The following is a 23,573-nucleotide window of genomic DNA, read 5'->3' as shown; positions in this document are numbered from 1 at the left end:
TATTCATAAGAGTATTTTTATTGTTTGTATTTTGGGGACTACCACTTCCTAAAAAGAATTTAAATGGCTTTAGTGGTAAGGAGTGAAAAGATACAACTGTTGGAAAACATAAAAATTGCTTTCTTGCATCTTGTTACAGTAACATACAGATGTTGAAATGGGGCAACTGACTACTGGTGTCTATTTACCCCACATCACTCTAGGTAAAGTGTCTGAATTAAAGCAGGGATCTGTGTCAATCAGAAACGTGCCACATTCAACTTGAAAGCAACACACCTCATTTTGAGATCACCATTTATAATGTTGAAGTCTACATAAAGAGATGCACTACAAAACTCTCACCGTTATGGAAACAAAAATACTGTAGGCCTGCAATAATTCAAGTCTGTGTGGTCACTTCTACTTTAAGTGACAGCACAATAGCCCGGTCTCCATATTACAGGTTGGTATTAAGAGTACAACTTAGTCCTTCGTGAAAAAAAAAAAAAAACAACCAAGGACGACTACCCTGCAGCTATGGTTATTTAGAGTGAAAAATCAAGTTCAGACTCAAGCATGTAGCCATGAATGTCCACTTCCATTAGCAGATATTAATAAACTTTGTTTTGAAAGTTTAAGAGGGAAAGTTTTAACAATAGCTTTCAAATTGTCTTACCTTTCTTTTGTCAACTTTCACTCTCCCTCAACTCAACAGCAGATACTCACAGTACGTTTAGACTACAAAGAGGAAGAAATAACATTATTAAATGCTGAAAAATGAATGTTGGGGAGAATATGCAGAGACAAATACTTGCATTTAGTCTCATTCCAAGGCAGAAAACAAAACAATTAACAGGGAATTAAAATAATGGATTAAAGCACACACACATTATTCTCTCAGCAATTCTTTAGCCGTAGCCTACAATTACTACCACGTGTAGGAAGGTAGACTGAAGACAGATATTAAACTGTCTGACATTTACAGAGGCTATTAAGAGCTGCTTTTTATTTTTCTCCTCTAATGGAACATCAGTTCAGTGTAAGTTCCCCATGCAAGAACCAAGTGCCTTCATAAACTGAAGAATTCACACTGTTCAATGGTTGGAGCAACTTCATACCCAATAGCATGAGTTGCATTGCTTTGTACTTTCAAATAGTTGCCTAAGCCATATGACTGTTTGCACCAGAAGACTGGAGACAAAATACAGCTGCAGATCTCCATATATCCATATATCTTCTGTAACAGTGGAAGACCTATCAAGATGAACATTGTAAAGCAACTATATCTAAACTGCAAGATGAATCTTTCTTATGCAAAATTTCTTACATACAAGAACATCCACTTCTTCAAGGAAAAAAAAAATGAACCCTGATACTAGCATGTCTTCAAAAATCTCATTGCTCACTAATGCAGTACATAAAGTACAAAGTTTGCCTACTTCAAACATCAGGAAAAGAAAACAAGTTACTTTAGGATATACAATATAAAGTAATGGGACTGATGTCACACTTAAGGACATGGAGTGATGTTTTGGGTTGTTTTTTTTTTTTGTTTGTTTGTTTTTGCCTTTCTTATTCTTTCACCTCTCCTGCTCCCAGGGTATTAAAAACTGCAGCCTCTGATAACAATAAGGCAGCCTTAAGATGACTTAAATTATGCCTCCCTCCAGAAGATAAGCTCCTGGAAAGTGAATGCTAATTTTTTTTTTTTTTAATACCACTAACTACTTGTCAGCACTACTATACAGCCTGGAACTGCAGCACCTACCTGTGATAGGATGTGCCACTGCAGAATACTCCTTCCAAATGGGGTTGTACGTAACGGTTAGGTCATGCTAGCTTCTTCATACCCAGCTCATTAATGGGGTAGCTTTTTCAGCCTCCATTCTTCAGCACTGCCTATAGTCTGGCAGTTACATTATATATACATATTTATCTAATATTAAAACATTTTAAAAATTTGAGCCAATTTCCTAGAAGGCTTCTGTAACTTCAGTTTAGGGGAAGGGGGAATTCTAGATCACTCTACAAGTAAAAGCCTTCTGAACATATAAGATTATTTTAAATAAGGCACAGATACTAATGACTTCATGTTTAATATTGTATTATTGATGCTGTCAAAATACAACTTTTGGCAGTTAAAAAATAATGCATTATTTTATTACTCAATAATAATCCTAAAGACAATCTTATCTTGACATTTAAAAAAAAAGCACCATCCACGGTTATATATTATTAAATCCATGGCCATACGTACAATTCAGCATAAGACTACATGTTCATATCTATTATTAAGCTGAGTTTTGAATAGTAAAGTATTTCATTTTAATTAGTGATTACTTCTTGTAGTATCCAAATTATATGGCCATGAATTTTTTTTTTATCTTATCTATTAAAAAAAAAAAAACAAAACAGGAGAAATTAAAAACTGAGTTTCCACCACCTTTACAGTATGCTCCTTGAAGAGCCATCTAAGAGCTCCAGCAGTTACTTTCCAAGCTTTTGTTAGCTTTATATATCAGTGCTCCAGAGAACAATAAAGAAAATAACATTATTGAATTGTAGTTCAATTTTTTTACTTGACAGAAAAAACATTCTAAGAAACACTAAGTTCCGCCTCAAAAATCTTTGTGGTGTGAAATACCTCTAGTTAAACATAATTCCAGCTATGCTGTGCTATGTGTATCACAGGAGATTGTCCCAGTGAAAGTTGCAATCTTGGGATGTCTCAAACATTCTTCCCTGTAGCTGATGACCTGCAGCACAACACATTTGATAGTTTGAAGAATATTCAAGAATAACCAAAGAGCACCAAGTTCTGATGACAGATTTCTAACTGGTCTTCAGAAATCAGCAATAACGATGTATAAATAAAATACAAACTACAAATGAAGTAACAGGAGGCTTAAAGCTGTTGACCACTACTTGAGTTTAAATCTCACTTGTTTTATCTGTAAAGTAAAAAAAAACAAAACAAAACACACTAGTCTTTTTGCCTGACATTTCAGTAAAAGTGCATTCATTTTATGCTAAGCATGAAAATAACCTTTCCAAGTACTTTATCATTCTTCTTTTCATTTATTAGAAAGCAGATTTGGTGTTGTACTTCTGTTTAAGTGAAAAACTGGCACTTTATATGCTTTAAATTGGAAAGGCATGCTTCCTAATCAGAAGATAAAAACATGGAAGCAAGCCTAAAAATCAAAACTTCCTCAGAGCTGCTACTGTATAGCTTTTAAATTAAAATAGCAACGGACAGCAGTAGAACTAAAGTTGATAGTTTTTTTTCCAATATTTTTGTGTTTGGGTTTTTTTTTCAGTTTAAAGTAGTACTAACTTAAATAAGCATTAAATCAGGTTAGTAATTGATTTTGCAAAGCTATTTGTCATTTTCTTAAAGGAGGTAGAATATGAAGGATGTGACTTGAGTAACAATGGCCTTGTCTGGCTGTAAACATTTCACAAATATCTACAATAGAAAGTACTGTGGAAGAAGTTGTTCTAGAAATTATTTTTATGAACTTGAGAAGAAAACAGTAGATACATTTAATATATTTACTTATTCGCATGTAGTTTAAATGATACAGAACGAGATATCATGTTAGAAATCCACATACAATATAAAAAAATTTGTTTGGTATATTCACCATTCTGCTCACATTTGTAATAACTGTTTATCCAAGCTAAGTTCAGGTATTTATATTATTTTTCTTACATGAATTTTTGTTTATGTGCAATGTTTCAAGAACAACTACACAATGTTAAACCCTGACTTCTGTAGCAGTTTTTCATCACAATCTGAACATACAATAGCTACTTACATCTCAACACATTGGCTTTTTCAAACACTAGTAATTAAGGCATTTTTGTTGTATACTTTTTCAATAGTGCAAACAAAAACTGTCTTTAGTTTCAATTAAAACAAAGAAATAATTGAATATTTCAGAGTTGTCTTTAATATAGTTGGAAGATAGCTGTGCATTTTGGAGTTCTTGTGAATAAACACTAAAAGCTCTTAATGCTGATTGCTCTCGTTGGTTCTTTATTACTGTCAGTCAGACAAGACGGCAGAACCAGTTGAATTCATCTTTTTATGCAATGCTGTAGGAAAACAGTGAATACCTAATAATTGAATGAATCCCAAATGCAGCAAAGGCATACAGTTTTCATAGTGCAGTTTCACCTCACTGAAGTAAAAGTTGCTCCTACTAGACATTTTTCCACTTCAATGTGAAGTAGATTGTTAGGATTTCGTTAGTGGTTTCATTAAACAGCTTGACAGTTCAGTTCTCTTCCACCAATGTTTTTCAGAAGGCTTTCAGAAATAGTACGTATTTCAGGAACATTTTAGAGGATTGTTTCACCACGTAAGCGCATCATTTCTCAATTGTGTCAGCACAGCTGTAATAAATAAGCATTTACATCCTAGAAGGAAAAAAAAAAAAGGACAGTGTTTGTCACACTACCTACTGCTGTATACAACTGTAGGTCTGAGGTTAAACAATCAGGACCATAATATAAGAATTACAATTAAGGCAAATTTCAGAATATCCACAAGTTCAGGACTGTTTTTTTGCTCATTTTTTCAAGAACAGTTTTTAATGTTGTGCTTATGAGCACAGTGGGACTAATTGCCTAAAGCCATCAACTTAGCATTTCTTTGCTCACTTCATAAACATCAATGGCAGGATACAAAACTATATTTCATATACATAATCTCACTAAATGATGATGTTTAAGAGTCATTGTTACCCACCCTACACCCCTCCAACATTCTTATACTATTCCTTTGCTCTTGACTTGTTCAGGTGCCCTTGGTCACAAACATCCTGGTGAACCTTAAGGAAGCAAACGAACAGAAAGAATCTTAGAGGAAAAACTGACACTAGCAGTAACTGCTACACTGATCCATCAGAAGAACTGGGCAATCGATATTAAAAGCTCCCATTGCTCTACCAGTAGAGAGTTAGTTGATTCTTCTGCATATCAACTGTCTGAGACTCTGTAAGAAGTCTGTAGTTAGCTCTGTAGAGATGTCAAAATCCCAGACAGGGAAACAGAGCAGTCCCAGGAGGGTAAGAAACTTATTTGCTCGATTCACCAATGCAACAAATTCTATAGCACTGTAAGATTTTAAGTAATTGCAGATCCAATAAAGCTCCTACACATAAATAGAGCAGGCAATCTCTAAATTCTTTTCAAGTTCACTCTAACTAAATGGCAGCTTTATGTCCTGGTTCATTCCCTGCTTTTCTCAGGTCATGCCAGTGGGAGGGAGGCTTCTTGCTCAGTGTAACCTTTGGCCCAGCCTCAGAAAACTAGCTTTAGAGAGATGAGTAACACACATAGCAAATCATGTATTAATTGGACATCACACATAGTATTAATACTGTAAGTATGCCAAGAAGGGCAAAGAGGGCATTCACTTCAGATGGAGTTGCTCTTCTGCCCTCCACAAAAATCACTATTTTTTACGCATTAGGCCAGAAAAAGATTTAGAATTCAGCACATTGTCACTTGTCCTGGTCACTACTTAACATGCAAATGCTAAGTACTGTCAGACACAGATGAGATTCAGCAGATTTTAAAGAAAAAAATCTGTGTTTCGCAGTCTGTCTACTTATCCAAGCCCCTTTTTTTGAACATTCTAAAGTTTATTACTATTTACTATTTTATTATACGTCATTTAGGAGATACTTTATAAAGGTCAAAAAAGACAAAAATTCATCAGCATTCTAAACCACAATACTAGAACTTCAGACTAAGGACTGTGCAATATACTTGAGCGCTGGTGAAAAATACTGTAACAGCTGATACACTTCTAGCCTTTAATAGTTTAAAAAGCATCCAGTAAGAAGAGTACTACACGTATAAATAATATAGCTATACTTATTACTGAACAACTGTAATTGGATTACCTTTGCTATATTACCAGTATATCCTGGAACCAGAGTAAGATGATTTTCTTGTTCCCATAATTCACTTAATTGTTGTTTTAAAATAATCATATTTCTGAAAAACAACCAATAATAGTTTTTAACATATATACTACAGTTTCCCAGATTTTGATTGAAACAGGTGTTTAATACTGTATATAGCTTTAGCCTTAATATAATCATGAACTCAGACCAATATTTTTTTCCTGCAGCATTTACTATCCCAATGACTATATTCCTTATTTGTTAGAAGTTAAAACCAAAATGCAAGAATGATAATCTTCCAAGCAGATTTCCAAACACCACCTGTGACTTGACAATTAAAGAACTTAAATGCTTTTAAATTTCTACTTTCAAATCATAAGCATCAATTTTTCCTTTGTATAAAAAGGTGCGCTCCTGTTGATCAGCATTAACAGGGATTTTGAGATGAAATAAGCTACAGAAACATTTAAATGTTTTCCAACACTATACTCACCCATCCTCTGCCCTCTCTTTATGCGCAGATAGTTCTGACCACCATCTTTTAATTACAGCTTGAAGCCAGTTTAGACCAACTATCACATATCTGCAATAACATTTTACACAGTTCAAATATCCACAGGTCAGCCAATACTTTCATACAAGTAAGAATGCAATTTAGAAAGCAACACATTTGCTGTTTTGGAACAGACAGAATTAGACAAATTCTCAATTTTAGGCAACTGCCCATGTTCTCTTTTTTTTTTTTTTTAAGTTGTAAACTAAAGTACTTCTTAAAAAGTAGTAAGATTATTTATGTTATACCTGAAAGTTCAATTGATTTTATGTTGCTTCCATTGTGCTTTATGGTTTAGAATGACTATATCTACATGAAGTCAAAAACCAACTCCCCCATGGTTCTTAGCCCTCCAGAAGTTTTGTTCTTTTTTAATTTAAACCCCTGAATGCTATTAAAAACAATATGAAGGCTAATATGGAAGCTCCTTTAGGTAGGTGTTTCCCCAAGAAAGGCAGGGTTGGTGGGAAGGAAGATGAGTCAGAGGACCAAACATTTTTAAACACATGGATACCACACTGCCAGGAAGGAATAGCATTTAGACATCTGAAATTGATACTTACTCTTCATATTTGCTTTTAAGTAGTGATTTCACTAAAGGCAAAAGATCTACACAGCAGCCAACTGAAATATACGGTTTTTCTTCCTGTAAACTTAAAAAAACAAGATGTTTCAGAAGTGCCAGAAATTCACTGTGGGCATAGTTCATTCACATGTCCCACTTCCTGTTTGTACCTGTTTGTAAGCACAGGAAGGCAGTCTACTACAACTCCAAGATCTTGTATCCTAGAAACATGGAAGATAAAATAAGTGTCACTAGTTGAGCAGAGGTTGAACTATGTTTCCATTAATAAGTAATTATTGATAATTTGCAAGACTTAAGGAAATCCTAAAAGACTGAATCATATTTGATTTTGCTACCACTTTAAGAATATAAAGGAAGAGAGAATCAAATTTACCTCAGTAGGTAGGCTACCAGTTCACCTATACTTCTCCTTCTCCAAAAGGTTAAAGCAACATTCAGCCTCAGATTCCTGCTGAAAAGAACTTGAGCCATAGTTTCATGGTCCTGAGAAACCTGTATATTTTTAAGAATGCAGAAGAAATTTACAGCAAGGTAAGTAGTCAGCAATGACACGATAAGCTGCTTCAGTATGGCAATGCTGGAGTACGAAAATATATTCTACCACCTGTATGATTAATAGAAGTTTTCCTAATAATAGCCTTAGAGCACAAATTGTCCTTGGAACAAGGCACGAACAGACTTTTTACTTTACCTAAAATCTGCAAGAATAAGCTCTGCAAACACCTGAATAGAGATATCTAATTAGAGTGCTCATCCACAGGCATTAACCAATAAGTCTCAACAACTTTGAGAAGTGCTTATTTAGATACTTATCAATTTGAGAATATTTAATATAAGCCAGCAGCATGAGTTTGCAGCCCAGAAAGTCCACTGTATCACCTGCTCTGCATCAAAGGAAGCATGGCCAGCAGTTAAAGGGAGATGACTGGTCCCCTCTACTCTGCTCTTCTGCTTTCACGGTCACCAAGCTAACGCTATTAAAAACAGCCCCATCCAACCTCACCAGCTTATTCCCATCCATAGGCTAACACCTTCAAAAACAAATGAGGCCATGCATCTTAAGTCATGAAATCTAACCCAGCCAAAACAGTAATTCTCACTTGATGCTGGTATGATCTGAAATTAGACTAGGATGTCAGATCTAAGTTTGTGCTGATAAAGTGGCAGGACTACTGCTGTTGGCAACTGAATCTGTCTACTGAGGAATAAGACCGCAAATCACAAACTGAGACAATCTGAATGTTAAGAAAACTAATCTACTCGAAAAACTTCAAAACTATTATTACACTGAACTCAGATTTCTTTTAAGCTCAACTTACCTCTGAAAAAAATGCATATATTTGGAAGAGGGGCCTTCTGTTTGAGATGAGCCAGAGTCACTAGAATTCAGCAAGTGTGTACGACTGTCATTCAGTTTTGCTGGCAGATTCCCTGCACAAGCCAGTTCATTTTCTTTATTTGCCATGTTACAGCCCCTTGATTTAGGGAACTGTTTCTTCTTATAACAAGGCTTTGCAATATAACAATGGACTTTTCTTTTACAATGTACTGCTTTGAAGAGAGATAGGGGACTGGTCACCGTTTTTCCAACTGTTATTCTGCAAAAATACGTGAATATTTTAGTGAAGGTAATTCTAAACGTAAGTCAACACTTTGTATTAATGTAAAATATATCATTATGAATTCAGCAGTAAACTTACAGGTTACTTCAGCATTTCACTGCTAGTACATAGCCTCGTGACAACTGGGTTATCAGAAATAAGATCTACCACTAATACTGTTTTCCTGTTTTTTTAAAAAATAAACTCATTATCATAGAAATGGACAAACAACAAGCACTGTCAGTTACGATTTTTCATTGTGACAGTTTAGGTGTTGTAATAAATTCAAATTGCTTCTTCCTCCCGCTTCACTCTCTCCTGAAACTTCAGACTCTAAACAGCAAGACCCTCCTACCTGTTTGTGTATGAAGCCAGCTGTTTTGGAGATTTCTTATCCTGGGAGAAAGGGAATAAGGAAGGACAGGCTATTACTAAAGAGACTCAAACAGCATCACTGCTTTATCATGGACTAAATTTACCGCAGATTCCCTCCCAGCCACCTTTTCTATTCTGTTTGAAGCACAGCTACACTAACATTTCTATAAATTATTTCACAGTGATAAGTAGACATACAGCTGTCTTTGCAACACCACAGTCAACTAAAGGTTTGTGGAGTCTTTGGAAGAGGTAGGATTGTGACATCAGAGACTGACAGAGAACTAAAAACTGTGACTAATATAAAAAAAGCTTCTGAAATTTGATAGTGAAGTTTATTACCTGTCTCTTATATACATTTAATGGCCAACAGTACAACAGATTAGCAGATGCTAGGAAAGATGGCAGCGGAAAATATTTCTTCAAAGCACAAAACAAAAAAATGAAGGCTGATGTAGGTAGAACTAGCTTGATTATCCTAGATTCACCAACAGGAAACATAAGCACCCTGATACCAATTAGGCTGCACAGAATGTTAATATCTTGAAGGACTAGGAAAATTCATTCAAGTTATGCCATACAGATTCATAAAACCCTTGAAAATTAAGCAACAGTTTGAACTTGAATTTCTAAGTGTTTATAGTGAACTTCAATGTTTTAAGAACTATTTCTCCTACCCCACCCTCTCAGATTTGCCATCACTTAACAAGGGAAAACTTTTTCACAATAGAAATCCTAACCTAGAACTTTTTCTGATGAGATTGCAGGAAAGAAGAGGAACAGAACCAAACTGCTATCTGCTACTCAGATGGACAACATGGTTCATCTGTGTCATCCCTGTGTGCCTATTACAATATTTCTCATAATGTAATTGTTCTATTCCACATCTAAATACAAATTCAACACCATTATGTCTCCAGGTCTAGACTGGGCAAAACAGTAAACTTTTGTTTAAATATTAACTTCAGTTTCACTGGAAGACAGAAATACCTTACCTCCTTCATGATCTTTTTAGTGGAAGAAGAGACTCTTTTTCTGGGGAGATCAACAGGACGACCTTCAATATGCAGTACTTTCTGTTTTTTAGCATTGTGAGCCTCAGATGCCATAATCTCTCAAATCCCTATTTTTCAAGAGAAAGATTATCTCAGGTCATATTTTGTAAAACATTCAGTCAGCTTTCTTCAAACGCAACTAGCAACTACAGTTCAAATATTTGCAAGATATTCAATTATATAAATAAATCAATTCATTACTGTTCAGCAAACATTAGCTGGAAGCCTTATTAGTACCACTCTGATAAGCACTTCAAAATTCCCACTTTCAGCTCCCCACCAAAAGCAAAAAATCCCTCTTCGCCATCCCCAAGAAACACGGATCTTATTTACAGATCACTTCAGTACACCGCACTCTAGGATGCCATACATGCAAGAAGTCATGTAAAAAAATAAGACAAATTACTCATGAGAATTCTCCTCCAAGTCTATTTCACCTTTCACCTGCTATCTAAAGAAATGTAGTTGCTCTCAATTGTTTCCAAATGAGAAAAGACAGGAAAATAAAAATACTTCATATTTTTCAGGAATAAAGCAAGTTTCACAGAATAAAAAAAATAAATAAAATGTGTTAGATATCTGCCCTTACCTGGTTGGCAATTCCCTCCCACAACTTCTCCTCAGTATATCACCTGCATATTACTTGTGAAAAAAAAAAAATACTTCTATTTCACAGATGACCTGTACGTATAAACAGGCAGCTGGTTTTCTGTAGCACTCCAGAAGAACAAGGAGGACCAACTGCTACTGAAGTGAAATCCCACAGAATCAGCCTGTCAGATCCAAGAAGGTCCTTAACTTCAGTTCCTAAAGAATCATTTTTGTGACCATTGCTGACAACGACAGCTTCTAACTGTGCGGAACAGCAGCTTCTTACTTGCCTGTTTAATAAATCATCTCATATTCCCTCATCTTTCATGCAAAGAAAAGTTGATTCCTAATGTATAAAACAATAGTGTTAAACTGGAACGCATTCAAATTAAAAGTGGAAAACAGCGTAAGGTGAGAAAAGCGTCTTAACAAGGAATCCTGGTTTAGCATATCTGGCTTTCAGTATTTGAGTCATTTTCTTAAGGTTGAGTCAAAACATCTGAACTAGAAAGGTAAGATTTCTACATAAAGCTTAATATGCTCAAAGGAGAAAAGTGAAAAGGATTACACACTGATAAAATGTGATGAGAGCATGAGGCCTCCAACTAAAACAGGAAAAGAATGTAAGATTACAGACTCCCACTATAGAGGCCAGGAACAGAAATCCCAAAGGTCCAACTGATGATCAGATACAAAAGAATGACTAGTGAAGTAAAATATCCTTACATCTGCACTCCCTGTCCTACAGTTTAGGGTGATCTTTCAAGTTTGTTTTGTTGGGGTTATCTAAAGAAAGCAGCAGCAGTGAACATGAGCAAGACAAACAGTATCAGACCCATAGAAATGGATGGCATACATCCAGAAGTTGTATGAATCTAGGAAGAATTAGCTGTGTTATTAAAAGAGGTACAGAACCTCTCCAGTAGAGCTGCTAGCGTGCCTGAAGCAAAATACAGTCAGTATTTAAAGATGGCCTTAAGGATGGTTCAGTGACACCTCTGTTGCACAAATTGGTAAACAATACAATTAAGAATAGAATTAGTAGATACAAATAATGTCTTGGGAAAGAGTCAACCTCACTGAGTCTTGCTTTGAAGAATTAATGGCATTCTCCAAGCATGTGATGCACGTTCACAGAAAGTAGTACAGCATGGGATATAGGAGAGCTGAAGAACAGATCAGACCCGGGATTCCAAAAAAGCTTCCTGAAGTCCCTCACTGAGGTCTCTTGAGAAATTAAGCAATTCACTGATGAGAGAAAGTTTCTGCATGGAGAAATACCTAGCAGTAGTAAGTGATCTAAGCAGCTCCCACAGCAAACACCGCAGGAAATCTGCAGAAAAACTGTGCAGTTCGAAATATTCATACAGTACCTCATGAAGGGGATAAACGAAGGCTGCTGGCAATACCAGGTTATACCAGGAACTAAAGATGAGGGCTAACTAACAAATTGAAGAAGAACTGTGATGAACAATAACCAGAAACAAAGATTAGGGGTGAATGTAGAGTAAAGCATCCATATCTGCAGGCATGAAGAAATTCTGGGTTCACGAACAGAATTACAGGCTGTGAGCTATTAATTACCACCTGCAATAAGATCTGAATATATGACAGTTTGTTTCAGATCACTCAGATTGTTCCATAAAGATCATTGATCAGCAATTAAAAATCCATACACTGGGGAATCAGAGGAGCTTTACAGGAAATTGAAGCAGTCAGGAGAACTATCAGATATATTCTACGACAGTCAGACGCTGCCATCCACTGCTATTTTTTATACATACAGAGAATTTTAAAAAAAGGCATTCGATTTTTTTTTTTTTATACCAGGTCAAACAACTTATACCTCAACTTTTTGAATTTTTGACAATCCCATCACCATGAGTGCAGCTAGCTGTATTTGCTCCAAACAGCCTAGTATATTATTTCTTAAGGCTAACGCGACTCCTCTGCTTCATGCGATTGAAAAAATAAACTAAGGAAAAAATGAAGTCTCTTCAGCCTTAGCCCTTTAACATACAAGCTTAGACTGCTCTGCAGCATACTTTGTGACAACTGTAAATCAGAACGGAAACGCACAGGTTCATTACGCTGACAGACTCCCATTCCATCCATTTTCTCCCTTTTCTAAGCAGATGACAATCCTTCCTCCCTCTCTCTCTCCTCAGTTTTCAGGAAATAGAAGGACCAGCGTAACAGCAACCACATGTAATGGGAAGTCACGTTATCCTTACCCAATCACTAGATGTTACCTTGGCAGAGTTCTCCTAGCAGCTCTAATACTGCGCTAATTATTTAAAAAAATATCCCCTCCAAAGCTCTGATCTAACCCAGATGCAATACACCCCTAAAATCACACCGTACTTGCACGAAGGAAGGCAGCACTAAATGGCTTCCAATTGCATAGCTGTCAAAGACAAGTATTAACAAACACTGCCACTCCCTCCCATCCGTTGACATTCTGGGCATGGCCCCAGAAGGGGACAAACTTTTCTGTGCACGTTATGTAACCTTCACATGTTTTAACGTAACAAATTTCTTACAGGGCACAGACTTGAGTACTTTGCAGACAGCAAAACAAACGTGAAATCGTTTTATTTCAGTCATCTGCAATATCCTCTAAGAGAATCATTCGTCCCACCCCGTCCACTGCCAGAATTCTTAAAAGCTCCTTTTTCCTACAGCATTCCACACACATTAGCCATCACAGATGTTCTGGGGTTTCTCTCCCACCCCTCACGTTATATCAAGAGTGCATTCTCAAGGATGACAACATCGATCCTTATTTGAATCAGCTGGAAAAGCTCATTAATTGTTACTCCGCACAGAGAGGAGGTGCCTGCTCTGAACGCATTTGAAGCTCACATCACAGAGCCAGGAAAGAGCAACTAATCTTACTAATTATTGCCAGACATAAAAGACTTAAGAGACATTTCCAATAATGGTTATTCCAAATTTACTTCCAAAGAGTAATCTGTCTAGAAAAATAAATTGGTGCTATCTTATAATGTAGAAGATTGAGTAAATTTGGCATCATTTCCTCTCATTTTAAGCCTGATTGACAAATATTACAGAATCCATCTGTCTCTTGATTGTACATCCTTCCACATGCTTTCATTAGGAAACAGATTTTTTTAAAAAAGAATTTTCTTTGTAATTATGCTCTGACAGTTCAGTAAGTGTTAAGTATTGAATTATCTTAACAAATGCATTCTTTAAAACCTTGAATTATCATCAATGCACTGTTTTTGTTCAACACTACAAGACAAGCCTTACACATCACCAGGGCACAAATTTTAGCTAACTGTACCCGTCAGGCCACTTCTTTCAATTTGAAGAGACTTACTTGGGAAAAATTAACATCAACTACATTTGCAATATAGAAATACTACTTGAGTTACAAGTTAACATTGCTGTAATTTTTTAAGCTCAGGCTCCTACTACGTAGGCATGGAATTTGTTCAGGGCCTGCTGTCATAAGCAGTCATAATGAAGCTTTGGAAGTGACCACAAGTTGGAGTTCAGCAAAGTTTAGTGAGGATGAATCCAGGCGTGGGGCAGAATACTCCCTTACACAGTCTAGTAACTGGACATTTAACTTCTAGAAAAGTATTTTGTCCAGGAAATGTGGAAGTAGTAAAAGCACCGTACTATTTTCTGCACGTGAAAGTAGAATTTAAAGGCATGTTAAGTTTTAAAAAGCACTGGAAAGTAGAATCGTAGAAGCAGTCCTTCACTAACAAAACGTTTTTTACCTGTTGATTTTCCAGGAATTAACGCTCCAGGAATAGCAAGGTGGAAAACTTCTATTGTGTTAACACTATCTGACAGCTGTTAGACAGGAAAAAGAGCTCTAATGGTGGAGCTCTCACATTAATACTGTTGATAAGCTTTAAGAAATTATCCATAGAAAACCAACACAGTGATTTTTTTTTTCCTATTCATTGTTTAACCCCAATCTGTAGCAAGAACTCTAAATTCAAACTCTGAGAAAGGTGCACTGGAACTCCTTCCCCTCCAAACCTAATGGAGTTACAGGTACCTATCTAGCCTCACGAGGCTGAATGCAGCCTGTGCTTATACTTCATGGCTTGAGATCACATGGCATTGTGCACTGCACTTAATGTTACCCTGCACGTCTTTTGATGATGAGATGTTGAGAGCATCTAAAAAATCTTTCTTAATTCAAACTCAAGGCGTTTACCATACGATCAAGATACAGATCCATTTAAGTAAAAGACATCCTTATTATTCTAACTGAAATGCATCAAAAAGAGGAGCTGCAAAACTTATGAACACAGTTCACATAAATTACTATAACACTACAACATGGGATATTCATGTATGTAAACATATTCATATAAGGATAACTATTAATACTACTCTTAAAACATAGTAAGTGTTCTCAATTATAAAGCCTAGGAATTAAAAACAAAGCTAACTTGAATTCAGTTGAGTAAGCTTACTGACATTTTAGTCAAAATTACATGCACTGAATAATAATGAATAAACAGCTTTAAACTAAAACAATTTTTTTCCACTCAGCAAGGACCGAAAGCCACTTCTCTGCCATCTGTTACACTTAATTCTCCCAGCATGGCCAACCACCCTTCTTGTCCTTCTCTGTCTGCAGCTACACAATGGGAAGAACAAAAACTGAGGCAGTGAGAAAGGAAACATTCATCTTACAAAAAGGGGCAGTTTTTAAGCAAATAACGTGCTCATCCTCGCTCCAAAGCATAGCATGCTACTAGAACAACAACAGCCTGATAAAACTACCATGCAGTCTCTAACTGGTTTCACTCTTCAGAGTTCGACCTACACTGAACGACAAGCCAAACTACTCCAGCACAGCAGAAAAAGAGATCTGAAGTCTTTTTAAGAAAGCAATTAACACAGGCTCCTGAAGCAAATGAAGATGTCTTGCTCCCTCCCTCTCCTCCGCACTGCAATAAGGCACCTGTCACACCCAGGGCGCAGAGCCCAACCAGCAGGCCTCACCCCTGCTATTATCCTCCCCGGGCAGAACTACAACCCCGCCGCTCCGGGAGCACACGCCGGTTCTGACCGCCGGCTGACGCCGTCGTTTTAGAAAAAGGCCGAAGCGGAGCCCCGACGGATCCGAGGTGGGGCCGCGCGCCGAGCCCCGCACGGCCACAGCCGAGACCGGCGGGGAGGCCGCCAGAGCCCTGCAGCGCGGCGGGGCGGCCCCGCTCCCACCCGCGCGCCGCGGCTCCCAGGCCCGCAGAGGCGCCCCGCGCCGCGCCCGAGCGAGCGGCCCCAGAGAGCCGTCGGCGGAAGGCCCGGCCGCCGCGGCCCCTCCCCGCCCGTCTCGCGGCGTCGCGGGCGCGCCCCGGGCCGAGAAGGGACCCCGCCACGAGGGACTCCTCGCGGCCGGCCTTCCCGGTGCGGCGGCCCTCGCGGCCACGCTCACCCGCCGCTCATGGTACCGGACCGCCCACGCCGACAGGAGAGACCGTCACGGGAAGCTACGGCCGGGAGCCAGCGCCCACGGCCTGCGCCATTCAAACGGCGCCGCGCTGCATGCTGGGCCGCGCCCCGCCTCGCTCCGCCTCCGCCCGCGCCGTGCCGGAACAAAGCGCCCTCTGGCGGCCGTGCCGCGGCCGCCCACCTGCGAGGGGAGCCCTCTGCGGTGGGGCGCGCCCACAGGCCAGCGGTGGCGCTGCGGTCCCTCGTGGTGGCCGACCGCCGGCCCCTCGGATACGCGGCAGTGCCGGACTCGCGCTTCCCGCCCTTTTTTGCAGCAGCGCCTCCTGAAAAGAGCCGGGGGCGAAGGGCTGTGAGTGAGCGGGCTGCCTCCGCGGCCGTCGTGCGGAACTGACAGCGCCGTCACTGCGTTCCGGTGTTGCTCACCATAGGGAAAGCTTTCTGATGCATAATGTTCCTCGAGTATTTTTATTGAATCGGGAACTTTGCAACCCTTGATCTCTACTGTGTCCGCGGGCAGCTAATGACACAGCACGGTTACGAGTTTCAGATGCTAAAACTGGCAGAGGAGTCCATACTGACTGCAGAGTATAGCTGAGTACAAACTGCTTCTCTGCCCCTGAGGCCTGGGTGCTATTCCAGCCCTCTGTTTGATAGGGTACAGCATCTCAGGACGTACCTGAGAAATAAAGCTGGTGGAGAAGATGGACTGTTTTGGTAATAAACAAAGGAGAAGGTGAGATTGTTCCTACAACTCCTCTTATTTCCTTCCTTTCCATCATAAATTCTGCTCTGAAGTGTGATATTTTGTCATGCAGCTGCACAAGATCCCTGCAGAACCGGGACCACATCTGTACCTGACACAGACACATTTTGGATTGGCCAAAATGTTTGTTCCTTGTGTACCTTACTCCCAGTTTTGGGGGAAGAAAGGATGAGCTTTGATGAATTACTTCCTTTCTTCATTAAGTTGAGCATGACAATTTAAATCATTTTAACTATAACTCACTTATTAAAACATTTCTTCAGTGTCTGAGTAACTCCAAGACTATGTGGATCTAATTGATGACTGCATTCCCTTTTTTTTCTTTTTTTTTCTTTTTTTTTTTTTTCAGGCTTATTATTCAGGCTTTAAAACATGGTGGTCTATAAGATACTGGCACATAGCAAAACACTGCTATTTGAAGAAGGCACTTGATTGATAGCACTAAAAATGAGCTGTGGATACATATTCAAGCCCTCAGTTCAGGCAGTGTTTTTTCTCAAAAGTTTCATAACCATTCTGTGTTTAAGAGCTGCTGGATTCTTGCACTTTCATCATTCTCTGGAGCCAAAATGCCCTGGTGCTTAAGAGTTTGTTCTAATTTCACATCTAAATTTATTTGTGTCCTGTTTATTCTTCTTGTGCCAAAATTATTCTGTAGTTAAAAGCGTTCTCACTTCATATCACAGATGACAAATAGACATCTGCTGTTGAAAAATAACTTCTCAGCAATTTTATTTTGCTAGGTTAAATAAACTAAACGTTCTTACTTTCCTACTGCAGGATAGCCTTTCTATTTGCTTAATCATCCTAACATCAATTTTATGTTCATTTTTGCAGATGTTATAGTTTTGGTTCAAACTGTCTGGATGTACACTGCTTAAAATATCCATGCTTCTCTTAGTCATCTAAGCACTTCAACCACGGATATCCAGGCACATATGATCAGTAAGCATTTTTTTTTAAATGATTTATTTTATGTTTCTTTAAGAAACTGGTACCATACTGATGAAAAACTTTATCAAAGGAAACAGATGGAATGTTGTTTTAGAGATTAGGATATTATCACATGATGCGTGCCTAAAAATGCTTGGGCTTTCCTGAACAGACTTTTGTTCTGGAGTTTATCAGGAGCATAGAGCTGAATACCAAGTAGATTTTAGAAGGTAAATAAGTTGAATGCTGATGGTAGAAATGGTAGAAGTGTTTCCCTGTAATCAGAAAATCAGAAAATGGAAGAAAAAATTCTGGTTGCTCTTATGTCTGAGTGCTCCCTTTTTGTAGAACAATAGTTAAATCCAAAGATAATGGTATGTATTAAAAACTAAAGAAGATGAAATTGTAATTATCACACGTAGAACCTTGAGGGACTTATAAAACATGGTACGGTTCTGTGGTGTTTGAGATCTTGTGGGAGTCTCTGACACAAGATCTTAAAACTGAGAGAATATGAAGAATAGAAAAGGAAATAAATAATCAAGACTTAATGTTTACTTTGTGAATCTGGTTTCTTTTTTTTTTAATAACTTTTTTTGCTTGTTTTGACTTTTTCATGTTTATCGGTGATCCAAAAGCAGTGCTGATGTGGTATCCTCAAAAGGTCCTAAAAATGTTCTGTCCCTGGCAACAGCATTCCTTCCTAAAGATGATACTTCTTGTAAAAAAGATGTCAACATACCATCTTAACTATATATGGCAGTTTTACATGCTGATGGACATAACCTACATTTGGCATTTTAAGTCTCTAGGAACTACCTCAGTGTTTCAGTATTGATAATTTCTATGGTTTTGTCAGGGCTAAAAGTAACAAAACGTGTTGTGTTTTTCTTTTCTGAAATTAAATAGCATTAACTTCAGATCAATAATATTATTGTTGTAGAGAAATACCAAAGACACTAATAAAAATATTCATTTTACAATACTTTTCTCCCCAAAAGGTTATATTTCAGCAAAGATATAATCTGCTATGTATGCATTAACATACACATATAAAAAATAAAATGAAAAATGTTAAAAATGTACCATATAAAGTCCAATTTTATTTAGAAGACTGATACTATCATGAAAAATAACATGCCAAAATGGATAATGTCATCATAGGGAATGTGTGTTCCATAAAAAATGAAAGAGGACAAGAACATGACAATGCATTTTCTGTGTGACACAATCAGAGACTTGCAACAGCCTTCATTTTTATTCAAAATCCTGAGGAATGTCATGTGATCTTATGCTTATGGTGAACTTTTAAAGGGTAGAGCAACTGGTTTGTTCAGTCAAGGTTACCAAATAGAATTATATTTTGATTCTTGGGCCTGGTTAGTAAGCAGCTCTTCTAAAAAGAAGCTGTTCTTCAAGTCCACATAGAAATTATAACAGAAATTGAAATAAAAATGTAGAAATATAATTTCTGTCAAGGACTGAGTTCCATTTCCAGAAAGACGAGCCTTATCCTGGCTATTTAGCAATGACCGTGGACTGTCTAGCCGATAATATTAACAAGTTAACCACTCTACAACTCAGTTGCAGTCATTTCCATTAAGAATTCCACTTTTGTGTAGATTCCAGAAAAACAGTCCTAATAACTAAGCATCCTTTTATCTTTTCTAAATGTATTTCTGGACCTATTTTCTTTTAACTTACTTTTTACTATTGTATCCTCTGAATTAAACAACAACAAACACAAAATAACCCACCAGAGTTTCTTGTATTAATTGAAAGGTACTGAAAACTCATATTCTTTTTTGGAACTTCATTTCCCAGCTCCACGTTCTCTTTCATTGTTGTTGTTTTTTTTTTTTCCATTTTTTTAATTTTATGATTTGTATAAATTCTGTTGATAGAAGAAATACCTAATGCTGCCACTGCTGCACAGTGATAATACAGGAGTGCCTGTACATTTCCAAGGCATTTTTAATGTGCTTGAAGCCTGCATGAAGAAAGCAGCACTTCTCTATTATTGCTTGTTTTAATCCTGTGATCAAAATGTGCTACACTGGCTTAAAAAATGTATTTTGCCAGAATTTTGCTTGAAGCTGAAGAAAACGTCATGCTTTTTTATAATTACTAGCAATGAATTGAAACTTCAGTCAGTTCTAGTCAAGATCTAATTAACTATTTTCAAAGAAAAAAATTATCTGTGAGAGACTCTGATTTATATAATCTACCGTGGAATACTTATTATTGATGGTGTGAATAAGTTAAAGAAAAACACATTATTATTTAAAGAATGTGATGTGATAGGAAGTTTTTTAGGACCAATGAAAGATATTTTCAGACTTCAGGAACATAGCTGTACAAACAAAAAACCAATGCAGATGATAATAAACTGCTGCTGTAAGATTTTCTGTACCATAAGTGAAGCTGTTAAACATGGAGTGAGGAAATGAACACAAAGGTGCCACCAAGGACTTAGGTTTGCTACCCTTTCCCCTCTCTTTCTCAAGGGCAGTTTTGTATAATTGATGGTTGTCTTCTGAATGAGTTTGTGCAGCATATGGCAGGTTTGAATGGTCACATCTTCCGGAAGGCTAAAAGAGAATCTAACTAGATTCAAGTAATTATACAGTAATAGCATTTTTTATGATCATAATGCCTAATCTGAATAATGCTTTTTTTTGCAGAGGAGAAAGAATATAGATCTAAGTACATGCAGTTCTAACAGATGGAAATACAAGCATAGCTACACATAAAAGATAAAACCTCACTTCTTTCATATTCACATATACTTGAAACTTGCGTTGATATTAAACAAACACATATGCGTTCTTTAAATAAGGAATTGGGTTTGAATATAAATTCATTGAAAAAGTTCTGTTCTGTTCAGAAGTGGCTCAGGCATTATAGCTGGATAGCGTTATACTGGTAGCTCTTTTTTTTCCTGACACCTGCAGAAGTGAGTTACATCTTGATATTTTCTTCTTTTTGTGTTTGCATTTCCTTGTCATAATGGCTACTCCCTTTTCCAGATTACATTTCTTGCCGCCTACTTGTATTTTCTATTTTCCCTGATATTTTAACAAACTTTTACTTGCCAGCTGCTGTGTAACAAAGCGCAATCCCAGTTGATTTTCTCACTTTTCCAGCCTGGCTTCTTTGTCATTCCTCTGAAGGTAGAATTTAAATCTCATGATGTGTTCTGGCACTTACGGATCTCCTCTTACCTACACAGTAGACGTCTGCGATGTGTACTAGCTACTTGGGGGGGGTGGTAGAAGCATCAAGGATATTAACTGTTTAATCTTTAGTCTTCAGGTTGGAGACAGGATGGCTCAGGAGACTGGTAATGGGATAAAGCTTTTCCCCGGCTGAATTGCCAGCTCTGGGTCAGATTAGCAGGAACAGAACATTTCCACCATCTGGTGTCTGGTCAGTGACCCATATGAGAGAAACCAGTTGTCATCACTGCTGCTGGTGAACAGGTTTCCAAAATGCACACACACACACACACACACACACACACATACACACAAAACCTGCACTGCGAGAAAGGTTGTGCAGCAAACAGCACACAGTGAATGTGAGGGTTAGAAACCCCAGCAGAAGCTCAGTGCACTGAAGGAGGCACTGGAAAGCTGGGCTGCCAGGAGATGTTGTTTCACTGGGAAGATTTCTTTTATTTTCTGAAATAATTTGCTATCTGAATGAAACAATGGAGTTGAGTAACTGCTTTAAAAGAAAGAAGAATCCCCACTGCAATATTCAGAAAAGATTATCTTTAAATTATTACATGTAACTAACTGAAATTTTAGTTTAATGTAGGAATCATATGGCATTAATAACAACTTTGTATTTAATTTTCCTGACTCAAAACTGTGCTTTCAAGGTGATCATTTTGAAACAAACAGAGCAGGTAGGCCTTAATAAAATGCATGAAGAATTTAGGATCTGATTTTCTGGCTTGCTAACAGTGTGGGGCTTTTTACTTATTATTTATTTGAAATCATGTTATGAATTATGATGGTTTCAGTTCCATAATTAATCATGCAATGAGATAAGGATACAGGTTACCTTTGTCTTCTCCCCTAAAGTGATGCTGTTATACGTCACGTCTGGTAAAAACAGAAAGAAAAGTAGTTCTGGCTTGGAAATATTATAGACCTATTTGCATATGAATGACCCAGATTGTTTGAGCACGTGTTGCTTTGGCTTGATGTTGTACTTTGCAGTCGGCTGCCCAGGAACAGGAAGCTACAGTTCACGAGTTAAACGGGAACACTGCACACGCTCCTAGAAGCGACTCTGAACAGACTCGTTAAGAACTGAGCTCTGCTCCCTCCTTTACAAATCCGCATTGAGAAACTCACACCTTCCCGTGCTTGATTCTCCGCCCCCGTACCGCTGCCAGCTTCCGGTGAGGCGGGGCCGCGCCCGGCGCCTCGCCATTACAGCGCCCCCTCGCGGTCCCACTCGGGAGCAGGGCGAGAGCCGGCCGGCCGGCCGCCCGCCTCGGAGAACTGCGGCGGCCCGGCGAGTGCTGAGGAGCGCGGCCCGGGGAGAGGGGGCAACGCTGCTAAACACCTGGACACGGCTTTGGAAAAGACGAAGTGTCAAAAAACACGCTCTTAGAAACTAAGGATTTTGTTCGTTTGCTTTTTTTTTTTTTTTTTTTTGGCATTGCGTTTTGATTCCTTTCTGTTGTCTGCACAGCAGTACTTTTATCCTGCTTCGTTCTTGTCTTTCTCAGAAAATAAAGTTTCAGTTTCTCCTTCCTCCTCTCCTTTTTTCATCCCTTCTCTGGAAACTCTCAGCCACCCTTCCAGAGATGTCCAGATGCTGTCCAGGCTCTGCAGATTAACAAACCAAGAACAGAGAGGTTTCATTAAAATACAATGAAGTAACTCTAAATAAAAGCCATAATCTATTTTTTAATCTTTATTCTCTTTGCAGAGCTTTATTGATATTCTCTTGCAACTGTGAGTGACTGTTCCAGAAAAACAGCCAGCAAGCCTCAATTCATTTAAGTTTAGTGTAGCATTCCAATGGCAAGATAAAGCAACCTTGTGATTGTTTTGTCTTGTGGTAACTCCATGCCTCACAAGATATGAATCATCATGTTCCTCGAATAGTTTTTCCCATCTACAATATTCCAGATGCAGTCTCTAGGCTTTTTTTGGAATAAATGTAGGAGTTAATTCTTAATAGTGTACAAGGGCTAGAGAATGTAAAAGAAACAAGATTTGTTACCTTTATAAAATGTCGTAACATCTGGTAGCATAAACTAGAAACTGGAATTTACTGAGCATCGTCAGATTTCAGGAACAGGCTACAGCAGGTGTGATGTCACCTACGCTCTCAGTACTGTCATTTCACTTCTGCAGAAGCTGCAGAATAAATGATGACTTTCCGTTCTGGGTTACAGTAAAGCTGACTAAGACATTTCATATGAAATACACATTGTTTTGTTAGGCCTTTAGTCTCAAATTATTATTTTTAGTATTTTGTCTTTGAAGATTCAGTTATTGAATAACAAAGTGAATCTGCCTCTAACTACAGCTGAATTATTTAACAATTCTTCAGTTGTTTCAAAATCTTTACTGAATTTAATGTAATTTTTGTGCTGCCTTCTACACCTTCATTCTCTTCAATTGAATTTATTTATTTCTCCTTTTAATCCTTCCATGTCATTAAATCTTTTGGTTCAGCCTAATCCTTCAAATCCTGTAATTACTCAAACAAAGCATTTTAACCTTGTGGCCTTCCTG

At 38.0% G+C, this 23,573-nt stretch overlaps 1 protein-coding gene across 1 annotated transcript; it reads right to left on the bottom strand.

Moving 5' to 3' along the window:
- Positions 1–2,066: 2,066 nt before the first annotated feature.
- KATNBL1 (katanin regulatory subunit B1 like 1) lies at positions 2,067–15,601 on the bottom strand. Its single transcript, XM_010711618.4, is given in 11 exon segments — positions 2,067–4,404; positions 5,898–5,991; positions 6,394–6,483; positions 7,017–7,106; positions 7,189–7,239; positions 7,413–7,531; positions 8,359–8,375; positions 8,378–8,637; positions 8,996–9,036; positions 10,011–10,138; positions 14,417–15,601. Coding segments are annotated over 10 exon segments (909 nt in total). The 5' UTR covers positions 10,125–10,138; positions 14,417–15,601; the 3' UTR covers positions 2,067–4,371.
- Between the last annotated feature and the right edge of the window lie 7,972 nt (positions 15,602–23,573).

The sequence above is a fragment of the Meleagris gallopavo genome, chromosome 5 (assembly GCF_905368555.1).
Source record: "Meleagris gallopavo chromosome 5, MGAL_WU_HG_1.1, whole genome shotgun sequence".
Lineage (NCBI taxonomy): Eukaryota > Metazoa > Chordata > Aves > Galliformes > Phasianidae > Meleagris > Meleagris gallopavo.
Note: the sequence above shows the minus strand (reverse complement) of the source record. Positions and strands in the feature narration are given on the sequence as shown.